The 13,477-nt window shown below is 36.8% G+C and overlaps 1 protein-coding gene across 1 annotated transcript; it reads left to right on the plus strand.

The window, feature by feature from the left end:
- The first annotated feature begins 661 nt into the window (after window positions 1–661).
- LOC130424901 (uncharacterized) lies at window positions 662–6,021 on the plus strand. The gene is made up of 7 exons (XM_056750881.1): window positions 662–729; window positions 935–967; window positions 4,508–4,798; window positions 4,891–5,136; window positions 5,213–5,254; window positions 5,331–5,418; window positions 5,670–6,021. Exons 1-7 carry the CDS (start codon window positions 699–701, stop codon window positions 5,824–5,826), a joined length of 888 nt encoding a protein of 295 aa, XP_056606859.1. The 5' UTR covers window positions 662–698; the 3' UTR covers window positions 5,827–6,021.
- The last annotated feature ends 7,456 nt before the right edge of the window (window positions 6,022–13,477 follow it).

The raw sequence follows: 13,477 nt of genomic DNA on the forward strand, positions 1-13,477 counted from the left end.
ATTATAAGTTTTAATAATTAAGCACCTATGACTTTTTTTACAGTTTTAAACCATAGATGCAGAAAAACCCCACTGCGTGGATAAAAGATGGAAATCATCTTCATTCTAAACCCCCAAAATTTCATTCCCTGGACTTCCCCAAATTCCATACCTCCTTAAGTAATGTTAGATTTACCAGTGATATGTTGTCTTTCCTCTGCTGTTTGTTATTAGCAGTCATAGAAAGTGACTAACAAAGAACAAACTCAAAACTACAGTATGCATATACCTTGGTAAAAAATACAACCAAAAGAATTGTAAATGCTCTGTATCTGTATTGATATCATTTGTTTGTATTGTATGTTATCAAACACTTACAAAACAAGCATTAACCATGCAGTCCCTATGAATGGATATGCCAGAAGTGTTGCAGTGATATGAATTTCAAGAGAAAGATACAAATTTACAAATGATTTTGGCATTTATATTGTTTCTTTCTTTTTGAACAATTTATATTATAATATTTGTACAACAAATGGTTCTTTTTCCCTAGACTATACACAGTTCACAAGGTCAGCCAGAATCCAGTTTTCAAGCATGTGAACGGATTTATCAGTTTATCTGAAGGAAGCGGAAAAGGAGGGGTAAATAAGTGACTTTAAATGTTTTGTTGGATGTTGTCTCTCTCACTGTATATCAGGACTAGGCTACTGGATAATATGAAAGCCCTATTGCTTGCTGTTTGTTTAGGTGAGCTTTTTAGATGAAATAATTGGCATAGTTAATTATTCCACTGGATGTTTCTCATAGGCAGAAATAAGTAAATTTGTATGTTGTTGATTGTAACTGATCAAAAGTGTTTGCAAGAGGTGTGTGTGACAGTCATGTAAAAAGTTAGAAGATAACACGATAAAAAGAGAGTGATTGTAATATTTTGTTGTTGCTTTATTAACAGTTTCAGTGATGATCACACGTGGAGCCTCTGAAGGTAAGCACATTCAATGCAATTCAATTTTATTTATATAGCACTTTTCACAATGTGCATTGTTCCAAAGCCACTTTACAGGAGAACATAAGTGGTGTGTTTATAGAACAAGCAAGATCATTCTAGTAAATAATATCTAATAAAAACAGTCTCCCGGTGGTATATAAGTGAATGCTTGGCTGAAAAGATTTGTCTTTAATCTAGATTTAAATTTGGAGAGTGTGTCTGACCCTCGAATAGTATCGGGAAGGCTCTTCCAGAGTTCAGTTGCCATGTATAGCTTTCCTGTAGCTCAGTGGTTAGAGCATTGCGTCAACAATGCAAAATTGTGGGTTCGATCTCAGGGGATTGCACAAACCTAAGTACAAATGGATAGGTTAATGCAATGTAAGTCGCTTTGGAAGCGTCTGCCAAATGCATAAATTTAAATGTAAAGCTCCGCCCCCTTTGGTGGTTTTAGTCATTCTAGGTGTTATCAAAAGTCCAGAGTTTTGATATCTTAGAGAGTGTGATGGGTTTTAATGTGATAGAAGCTCTGTTGAGTAGGTAGGGGCTAAATCGTTTAAGGCTTTATAAGTAATTAAAAGAACTTTAAACACAATATACTAAATGGGTAGTAAGTGAAGGGTTGGGGTTATGTGATCGTATATTGGTTAGAACTGCAGAACTGCAGCTGCATTCTGAACTAACTGTAGTTTGTTAATTCATGATGCAGAACAACCACTAAGTAGTGCATAACAGTAGTCAAGCCTTGAGGTCACACATGCATGAATAAGCTTCTCTGCCTCAGTAACACATAGAATCTTTTGTAATTTGGCAACATTTCTAAGGTGGAAGAAGCTTGTTTTTGTGACATTTGAGATGTGATTTCCAAATGACAGGGTGATGTCTAATATAACGCCTATGTTTTATCTGTATTTCTTGGAGTGAAAGTGCAGCCTTCAATTTGCAGGATATAATCAATATCCTGCTTCAGTGTCTTTGGTCCGATAAGTAAATAAAAAAGGAAATTACTATTCATCCTATGATTTATATCTTCATGCATTCTGCCAATTTGGATACCAAAGGAATCATCTGGTTTTGATGAGATATATAGCTGAGTATCATCAGCATTACTGAGTAAGCTAATTCCATCTTTTCTAATAATGTTTTCTAATAAATGGTCTATGTTTTCCTAGTTTATTCAATGAGGTCTAAGTTTGGCTTCTAAGAGGCTAAATGACGGTCATCTTAAAGGGTCTTGGATAATGTTATAAATGGCTCAATTGCAACAGGTAGTAACTCTTTTAATAATTTACTAGATATGGGGTCTTATAAGCATGTTGTAGTTGAAGAGCTCTTTTCCAAAACGCTATAAATCTATTTTTATAGTGTATGAAAATCTATTTTTACCTAGACCCATACATTTTGTTAATATTCAATTTATCCTGTTAAAATGGTCTGTTGGCTCAGTCTGAACATGTTAAACAATGATTGTTAAATGAAACAACAATATTTTCAATAATACATTTAAAGTTTTTTTTTACTTTTTTCAAAACGCTACAAATCCATCCTTTTTTAAAAAAAAGTTGGTTTATGTCTTTTTAAAAACAAACAAACAAGAGAACATGCAACATATGACATCAGGGACTCATACAATACATTTATATAAATCAAATAAATGCAAATGCATGAAATAAATAACAGCCAAATAAAATAAATAGTAACAAACTAATTAGAAAAATAAAATAAATATTTTCAATTTCATTATTCAATATTGTCCACCACATAAAACAAATAATAAAAAAAATAAGACGCATACAAATACCACCAACAAACAAATTCTGGTTGGTCGAGAGGACATATCGCATTTAGGCTTAAAACAGGCTAGGCACTTATACCGGTTTGGAAAGAAAATGCATCTTGCAGTACATTTTAAACAAGGAAATATAGCGATTTGGCATGAAACATTGATGGAGCAGTGAATAGGTTCAGTACACAGCAAAATGGCATGACAAACTCATTTTTTTTAAATGGCGTTTATTGCGTTTTGGAAAGTGCTCTTCAGTTTTAGATGTTGCAAGAAGTTTAAGTCCTGTTTTATACTGTAGATGAGAAACACTGTACCTTTTCTTTTGGGAAGAAGGTTGGGACTAGTTCATAGGACAGACTTGAAGGACAGACTTGTCTCATATGTATTCGATTTTCTCTGTAAAAAATCATGAATTCATTGCTAACAAGGTGCGGTGGAATAACCAGGTCAGATGATGTCTGTTTATTTGTTCATTTAGCAACTGTACTAAATTAAACCTTGGATTGTTTTAGTTAGTTTCTAGGAGGTTTCGGAGTTGCTCAGCCTTTGCTGCTTTTAGTGCCTTTTTATTACAGTTTGCCATCTCTTTCCAGGCAATTTTAAATACATTTAATTGGGGTTGTTTCCATTTGCGCTTCAGTTTACGTGTTTGTCTTTTAAGGGCGGGTTCTATAGAGAATGTGAAGCTGACGTCACACCCTATGTTGCAGTGGCGGTCATCTTGGGAGGTTAATACTCCACTGCTTTTATTGTTTTGATATGTACCGTTACTTGTTTTGTGTGATATATGATGAAATCGAAAGTGAAAAAAACATGGGCTTTTCCTGAATGACTCTGTGAAAGACTATTGCAGTTTTTAACACATGAAGATCAACCTACCATATTTATATTTCCTACTCAAACATGAAAAAAAAAAAATGCATTGAACGCAATAGCAGCCATCCTCCCAAGATGCATCGTTAGCACTATCTACTTGGATATTAAAATCTCTGACAATCAGTACTTTATCAACGTTTACAAGGTCCGATAAGAAGTCTTACGACACACCCTCTACCAACCGGATATGGCCCATGCATATAACATTAGCTTGGTGGGGTAGATTTATTTAGACGGAAATACTCATTTGGTTTATGCAGGTTTCGGTGAGGCAGAGTATATCAAAATTATCGTCTGTTATCATTTCATTTACAATAACTGCCTTTGAATTAAGTGATCTTGTATTAAGTATCCCAGACTTTATGAGTTGTTTTTTTATCTAAATTATTATTTAGTTTTATTATTCAGGGGACAGATGGAGTTGGAAGCAGCAACATTTTTTAACAGTTATGATCACAGACTTTGGATAAAGTTTTGACTTACCGATGGGAGACGTAGTCAAATGATGCGTAACATCTTTTTCAGATGTTGTCAGACAGAAGATCCGATAAAATATCTAATTTTAGCATTTATATTAAGCATTTATATACTTTCATGCACTTGCCAACGGCTTTCATCTGAATGAAGTGGCAGCACAATTAATGTATGTAGAATTTACATTTTATCTGTCTGTATTTTCCCTGGAAATTAAGACGGTTTAGCTAAAGAAACATTCTCTAGTAGGCAAATAGAAGGGAACTCCAAACACATAAGCATTAAACTAATTCAAACTCATTTACAGCAAGACATTTCAATAATGTTAATGACTTTTTCTCTTTGATATTGTTGTTGTCTTTCTTCCTCCTCTCTCTCCAACCTTCTGTCCTCTCATTTAGATGGACCCCCTGCTTCTCTGACAGTCTGGCCTGACAGAAGACAACACTTAAGGGGTGAAAAGTTCTCCCTTCGCTGCTCAGTAAATGATGGGAATTCAACAGGCTGGATGTTGCTGAGGCTTCAGGGAGGGGTTGTGAGCTCTGGTTGTTTGCAGTTCAATGGCACAGAATCTACAGGCAGGCCTGAAGAGTGTGGATTTACAGACATCGACAGTAAGAACAGCGGATTGTACTGGTGTCAGGGTCCTGATATAGACCAGAAAAGCAACTCTGTTAACATCACTGTGAGCTGTAAGAACACCATTGATAAAAATCGACCGTTGAAAAATCAATACATTTCTCAAAAAATACCAGGGTGATGTGTTTCATATCTCTGTCTTCAGATGGTGAGGTGCATCTCCTGAGCCCAGTTCTCCCAGTGATGAAAGGAGATTCAGTAACTCTGCAATGCAATGTCAAGTTGTATGAGTTTAACCAGATTATATTCTACAAAAATGGTGTCAAAGTCCTGTCACAAAGAGGCACTCAGATGACAATTGAGAATGTCACCCAAGCAGATGAGGGCTTCTACAAGTGTGCTATCGCCAATTCAACTTTGGAGAGTCTAGAAAACAGGCTTTCAGTTAGAGGTGCAAGATCTTAATAGTCACTGTGTGTATGTAATTTCATGTTTTAATGCTGTGATTTAGTAAACTTGTTTTATAGAGAACTCAACAGCTGACTCAAGTGACGAAAAGCCATCTTCAGGTATATCTTGATAAATTCCTGTCAAACTGTACTATAAAGCACCTGTTCCACAAACATATTTTTGTTGGTAATTTAGGATCCCTGGTGTGGTTGTCAGTGCTCTGTATAATCTTGGTTCTTCTGGTGGTTCTTCCTGTGCTCTGGCTGATGTTTCCAGGTCAAAGGTAGAGTGTAATTAATTCAGTTTCTCAAACTGTAAAGAATAAAATTTTATTGAGACTTTTCTTGCAATATCCTATACATTTATAGATAGGTATTTGCAATCCCCAAAAAGGATAATACAATGTAACTCGCTTTGGATAAAAGCATCTGCCAAATGCAAATGCATAAATGTACCACTGAACTACATGACAGATGTAAAGCTACAGTGCTTCCTATAAATTAAATAGCTGTTGTGTTTACTCATGATTTTCAGAGAGAAATTTCTCGCCAGTTTGAATGGGGCATCTAGAAGAGAAAGGATCCAACAGGAAATGCCTAAAACCAAGCAGGACGTGACTGAAGTCCAGTGGGATCTTCCCTGGATGGAGATGGACAATCTGTTGGACAAGCAACAACATCCTGGCAGCTGAACATTCTTATAAAAAACATTAAGATATGCGTTCCTTCGCGTGTTCTTCAAGTTAGAAAATAGAAAACTGTGTTCCATAAGTTATGGAAAATATGACAGGTTAATAAGAGACATTGATATTTACTGCACATTATATTATATTTTTGTATGTCTGTTAAATCTTATTTAATAAATGATGCTATCATCTATTGTATCATCTTTTGCTGCCAAAGCTATATTTTACATCAATTCTAAACTTAAAGCAATGCATTAGTGAACATTGAAATAAATGTTTAATTCTAAAGGTATAGAGGTAAATGCATGTTTAAGTGTTACTTAGATTGCTTTATAGGAAATACAATTAGTTGCTTAATTTAATGAGTCCTGGATTGTCTAGTCAGCTTTGGTATAGAAAACGTGCTCGGCTACACTCGTCTGCAAATCGTTTGCTTTCGGATTTTACGATTACGATTGGACCCAAGCCCTCATGCATCAAGTACTGTAGCCTATAAACAAATTAAGCAGGGTGTATGAATGCACAAAACCCAATCTGGCATACATTGTCATTCGAGTAGTTTCCAAATGGACTCTGGAAATCCTCTCAGCATGAACAGGTATTTATCATAATTCATTTCCACCTCTCCCACACCCAACCTTATGTCTTCTAATTTCTCTGCCTAACAGCAGATGACTCTTCAGGGGTGAGTAGTTTTCACGTCACCTTCAGTAAATGACCGTAGGCTACTGTACATTATCTGTCGATTAGGCGGATGAAACAAGGACTTGCTGAAATACATTGTTTTGATTTTCCAAGATTGTGATTTTATATTTAGGGGTCAAGCCACGAAGTGGCTTAGACACCTATTGCTTCCGATATATTTCTTATTGTTCTGCTGGTTCTTCTTCTACCATGGAAGTCTATGGAGGCCCATAGAACCATACATGGGAAAGTTGTGAAATTTGGCACACACATACAGGACGGTCTTAGCTGTTAGCATGTCAAATATGTAGTCTCTAACCCAAATTCCATAGCGCCAGCAACATCCACATACGTAACTTTTGAACCGTGCATAAAAAAAAAATTCCCTCTGAACCATTGGCTCATGCCGATTCGAATGCACTATATGACTTTCTCGAACTTTCTGTATTTTTTCACAATGGCATTTTACAAAGATGCGTGATGTTCCTAACTGAGGTATATGTGTTGTGCTCTGTTCATTTTTGTTATTGCGGCTGAAGTGAGTGTGGCTTTCCCTTTCTCTCTCCCTCTCTTCCTCTCTGTATTGTGTTGTGTTTTTGCCAGCTGCTGGGTGACAGAAGAACAGCAGCAGGGGTCTGACCATTACAGTGCCCTGTCTGGCTTCTCTTGCTAATGACTGGCAGTTTGAGTCGAAGGGCAAATTGTTGCCATGTTGACATTTTGGCTAAAAGAGGGTTTAAAAAATATAAAAACGTTAATAATGTTTCTCATTTGACAATACAAGAAAATTATTTTCAATTGACATCCTGATGAATAAGGTGACCCCAAACGTTACACTTTTACTCATTATAAAAAAAGGTAAGTATACTTTTCATACAAAACATTTCATACAATGTTTGTCTTATAATTTTTTTTAGGTTTGATGCCTTTAAACAGATATATCATTAAAAATAGTGTAGTATGACAAACTATTTATTATTGATAAACTAGTCAAATTCAGTGCAAATCTATCAAAAATGACATTAACAGCAACTGATTTATTCAAAAGTTACCTTTAGTTCTTATAAAAAGTGCTAGTTTCTAGTTCAGTAGAAACAACTTATGGAGACTTCACGCCCCATGCTTCTTTGCACAGATTCTTTGGGTGGCGATTGCCCCCCCTTATGGGCACAGGAGGATGAACCAGAAGGGCACTGAATATATCATGGTTCACAACCATGTTGTTCTAGGATAAACTTTAACCATGTTTCTCTAGGATAAACTGATCTTTAATAATAATACTTGGCACAATGAGTCTACTTCTACTAATATTAGTCCTGCTTGACCTTAGTGCTGCTTTCGATACTGTAGACCATAAAATACTACTAGATCGTTTACACCATTATATCGGTATTCAGGGACAGGCACTGCAATGGTTCAGATCTTACTTAACAGACCGATATCAATACGTCCATTTAAATGGGAAATCGTCAAATCTTACGCAAGTCAATTATGGATTATCTCAGGGATCGGTTTTAGGACCCTTGCTTTTCTCCATATACATGCTGCCCCTCGGCAACATTATTAGAAAACATGGAATTAGCTTCCACTGTTATGCAGATGATACTCAGCTATATATCTCATCAAGACCAGATGATTCCTTTAAGCTATCCAAACTGGCAGAGTGCATTGAGGACATAAAACATTGGATGACTAGTAATTTCCTCCTTTTAAACTCTAGCAAAACAGAAATATTACTTATAGCACCAAAATTAAGTAAACCGAATATCTCCGATTACAGCCTGCAAATTGAAAGCTGCACTGTTACTCCAACAAATACAGTTAAAGACCTAGGCGTTATATTAGACGGCAACCTGTCATTTAAAAATCACATCTCAAATATCACAAAAACAGCCTTCTTCCACCTTAGAAATGTTGCCAAATTACGAAATAGTTTATGTGTTGCAGACGCAGAAAAGCTTATTCATGCATTTGTGACCTCACGGCTTGACTATTGTAATGCTCTACTTAGTGGTTGTCCTGTATCATCGATAAACAAACTACAGTTAGTTCAGAATGCAGCTGCCAGAGTTCTTACTAGGTCAAGAAAATACGATCACATAACCCCAGTTTTATCATCGCTTCACTGGCTACCCATTAAGTATCGCATTGATTTTAAAATTATTTTAATTACTTACAAAGCCCTGAACGGTTTAGCACCTACTTACTTAACCGAGCTTTTATCACGTTACAACCCATCACGCTCGCTGAGATCTCAAAACTTAGGACTTTTGACAATACCTAGAATAACAAAATCCACCAAAGGTGGACGAGCTTTCTCATACGTAGCACCTAAACTCTGGAATAGCCTTCCTGATACTATTCGAGGGTCAGACACACTCTCCCAATTTAAATCTAGATTAAAGACACATCTTTTCAGCCAAGCTTTCACTTAATGCATAGTTAATGAACAGCAGCTACGCTAATTATTCTCTTTATTCTCTTTCCGCCTCTGCCTCGGGATGCCCATCCCGAGGTAGGAAGAAGTTCCACCATGTCCAGACGACCGACAGATGCCCATCCCCATCCCGAGGTAGGAAGAAGTTCCACCATGTCCAGACGACGGATAGATGCCCATCCCCAATTTGAGATTACACCAGATACAGCTGCAGACTGACTGACCATCCCAGCTCCATCTAAGGCAATTCCACCAGCTGCCAAGAGAAATATGACCATCGGACCATCCCAGCTCAGACCACTACATCCCCAACCAAGAGCAAAGACGGGCTATTTATCTTATTAATGCTGAAGTTACAATATTTGGTATTAAATGCTAAACTAAAATCACATGTCACCAGTCTGAGTGCAGCTATGACACGTCAGAGGGGATCTGGCCCTCCCGGTTGAGCCTGGTTTCTCCCGAGTTTTTTTTTCTCCATTAATCAATCATTGGAGTTTGGGTTCCTCGCCACAGCAGGGCAGTGTTGGCCTGCTCACCGGGAGACTGCATTCATTCATTTATTTATTTATTTAGAAATTAGATGTTATTTATTAGAATGAACTTACTCGTTGTATAAATACCATGCACTGTGCTGTGTTTTAACTTTTCTGTTTTTCCTGTTTGCCCCTGTAAAGCTGCTTTGAAACAATACACATTGTGAAAAGCGCTATATAAATAAACTTGAAATGAAATATTACGTATATAGACTGGTACACAAATAAACCAAAGCACAGAGGGCATCAAACCAAAAAGTGAGTCACTTTCACATAATTTCTCCCATGGGGCACTTTGCAGTTTTTACATCTCAACCATGTTTCGTTAAGCAGTTCTGAGACCAAGGATCTGTGTTTCATTACAGAAAGAGCAAAATATTTCATGCAATTAGAAATAAATGAATGCTTAATTTAAAGTAAATCAACCTGCGAAGAGCAAAACACTGACCAATTGAAGTAATAACCAAAGCAGTAAACTATTGTAGATTAACTATGTTGTATATGAAGCTGTAAATATGACTGAATGAATCCAATCTTTGATAAAACATGGTGCATTTCTTTTGTACTAGCCAGGCTAGAGTAGAGAATGATTTAGAAAAAGAGAAAGGCTACCATAGGACACATACTATAGAAAAAAAAGAACATCTAGCTTCATTATATAATGATAAGTGTTTCACTAGGAGCATTCAGTTCTCATTCATGACAGATGGGAATGGGTGGTGAGACCTGGCTGAGGTTGCCATGGTGATCTATGCACCGAGTAACGGTTGAACGAGAGTAAGGTGTCTAAATGCATTTTTATGTCAGAACAGTATAGCCACTCTCATTCCATCATGCTTTGGACATCTCTCACCCCACTCTGTTTCAAACAGTGTCACCAACAGTGAACACTCTGTCATTCTCCATAACCTTACATATGGCCTCCAAGCTGGAGATCTCTACCCCTGTGATGAGCTACGCAAAACCCCAGTCATTGAATTGACTGGCTCTTTATCTCACACTTAAACGTTCCGATATGAATAACTAATCCACCAATATTTTTTTATTTTTTACTGTAGTTTACGTTTACACGGGTCACCTGCTCATTACATTGAGATTATATGTGTTTATTAAATGGGATTTCACAAAACTCTCTTCCTTCTTATGCACTCACTGCCTATTTCTGCCAATCCAGAGGAATCTTTCTGCATCTGATAAACTTCATCGGAGATAATGTTCTGTGTATATGAGAGGAAAGCATTTACAATTTAGCAGTACATGGGCAACAACATTGAAGAAGAATAGTAAGGAAACAGAGCTTGAGAGACAGATCTCTCCAGCAAATTGCAAAAAAAAAATCATTTTGGCTTGGTTTCATTCACCTTTAATTTAATTTGAACAGTTAACTAAAATAATTAATGAGCTTAGGCACATCCTATTTTAGTATATAAAGAAAATACCAAAATTGTAAATCCTTAAAAAAATATATTTTACATTTTTTATATTACTATATTATTTCATGTACTCCCTGTCATCATATAATTCCAACACATTGTTTCTTTGTTGTAAAGTCCATGGTATCTGCCTCTGTTCTGCAATCATGTTACTCTTAAGCAGGTTAGGAGACCTCTTCAGCTTTCCAAAATCGTTTAGGAGCTGAGACCTAGTCTTAACACTTAGGAAACTTTATGAATCACATATTTTCTTAAATCTAGGAATAAGCGTAAAATGACGTCATTCTTAGAATTTTGACACACTTAAGAGTAAAATTTTACTCTAAGATGCTTTTACATACGGCCCTGCTCTCGTTCCTCCTTGAGTCTGTGACAATAATATTCATATATAATAAGTAATCAAACAAGGATCTGGAATACATAAAAATGAGGTTTGGTAATAAAATTTAAATATAAATAATACTGTGAATCTATTTAAGCAAATATGACATCCGTAATTCACCTAATTTTAATTAAAAGTTTTTCGCAAATAGTAGAAGTACTTGAGTCATTCAGTCAAACTTATCACTTATTACAGCAGACCTTTCGCAAGTGCACATTTCAAACTGCCAAATGATATTAAGGGCTATATGTAATGTATACTGTCTAGTCTTTAAAACATCATGGCTCAGTTGTTCCGACCCCTTTTGAAAAAAAACAGAACAAAGAACAACTGCAGTTGAAGTGTTAAGTTTATGTTTAATGAAGATTAATCTTCGGTTAATACTTAACAACTTTGCATACATTCACCCTTGTTCCTTATACGGCTCTCCTGTTTTTGCCAAGTGGTTGATATCCTTAGGACAACATCATATTGACCCTGAGACAACATTTAAATCAACCAATCAGATTTCAGAAAAAAATTAGCCTTAGGAGCATGTCATTTTCTGATTGTTTCCAGGGATGTTCATCACTCTCGCTTTGTTCATTGACCACTCTAGATATCTTCAAATTCATTTTACATAATTCTGCAAAACCCCCAAGTAAACATCAAAAAACATGTTATAGCATTTTTTTTGGCTAAACATATTGTTATTAATTCACTTTATGCAGAGAAGGTTAGTAAGCAAGTGAATGAAAATAAAAAAATGTCAACATATATACTGTAAAGTTTAAATCTTGTAACTATTTTGTGTGCCTTAGGGTCAACAGGATTTACCACAAATCATTAAACTTGTTTTTAATCCAGAATATGACTGAAACAATCCAAAACTCATGTTTTACTCATAGACAACTAGTACAAAATCTGCACACATTCATTAATAGTTTAGATTTTATGGTAATTTTTATACATTTATATATATTATATATTTAAAGTACACAACATTAGTTCAAGTTAAAATGCTGTATTACCAAACAGGGAATGAGTTTGTTTTCTGCGGCATTGAACAAGGAACCTGCTATAATAAACTGTTCAGGATCCAATGGCAACTTAATTTTTATTGTTTTATATTTATGTCATTTATATAAAGTTTTATGAGGTTAAGGCTAAAGCTACAACAGACTTACAATGGGTTCCCAGCACACAATCCAGGTCAAGACCGCTGTTGAATTAGAATATGTACTGAATCTCATAAGAAGGCCCAGTAACAATATCACAATACAAGTCATGGTCTGGACTGTCTGTGGTTTATGATAATAAACACACACAGCACCATTTATTTGATCGAAATTGTCATTTAAATATTTGGAAACTTTATTACCCCAAGTGCCTTTTGCTCTATTTTGAGAAAAATCTCCAAATGAGGAAAGAATTTAACTGCATTCATGTGACCATTTACAGTTACCTATTATGGTTTGGTATTATCATCCTGTTTGTTTTGTCCCCCTTGTGGGAAGTTTTTGGTTTGAATTTTTAAATGTTTTTGTGTTTTCCCCCCATCGAGGGTGTTTGTTTGTATTGTTTTTTAAAGACTGTGTTATTCACTTGTCCTGCATTTGGATTCAGTCTCATACGCCATTTTGTGACAGAATGAACCGATCACACAGAACCCTGCGGGCAGCAACGGACTCCATCCGTGCCTACCAGGCTCGTATCCTATGCGGCTTCCGGCAGAGGGGGACCCCCGTGACAGTCTTTGCCACAGACTTCCTGTCCATTGCGCACCACACAGATTTCAGCGAGGCAGAGTTGAAGGCAATCTTCAATGGCTGCCTTGATGAACCCTTTGTGCAGGCCAACATGCGCAGGTCGAGAGGCCTGGGCTTCGTGGACCTGCTCCGGATCGCTATGAAGCCTGAGGAGTCCAGGGCACGGTCCGTGGCGGAACATCTCACGGGCCAGCGAGTACCCCAGAGGATGACCCCTCACAAATCAGGGTTCCGGGTGTCGCCTTGTCCCCTGACTCCTCTCAGCCACCAGCAGAACTCCTTTGCGGACATTGAAGGAGAGAGCCCTGGGGGCCCTCGTTGGAGGAATCCCAGTCGGAGCTAGCCGTGCCCTTAGTCTCCGTCTTGCAGCCGACCACCCGTCCGATGGCCCTGCTCAAGAGGAAGAAGCAACAGAGAGAGGTGCGGTGTCCATCCCA

This window comes from Triplophysa dalaica, chromosome 6 (genome assembly GCF_015846415.1).
Source record: "Triplophysa dalaica isolate WHDGS20190420 chromosome 6, ASM1584641v1, whole genome shotgun sequence".
NCBI classification, from domain to species: Eukaryota; Metazoa; Chordata; class Actinopteri; order Cypriniformes; family Nemacheilidae; genus Triplophysa; species Triplophysa dalaica.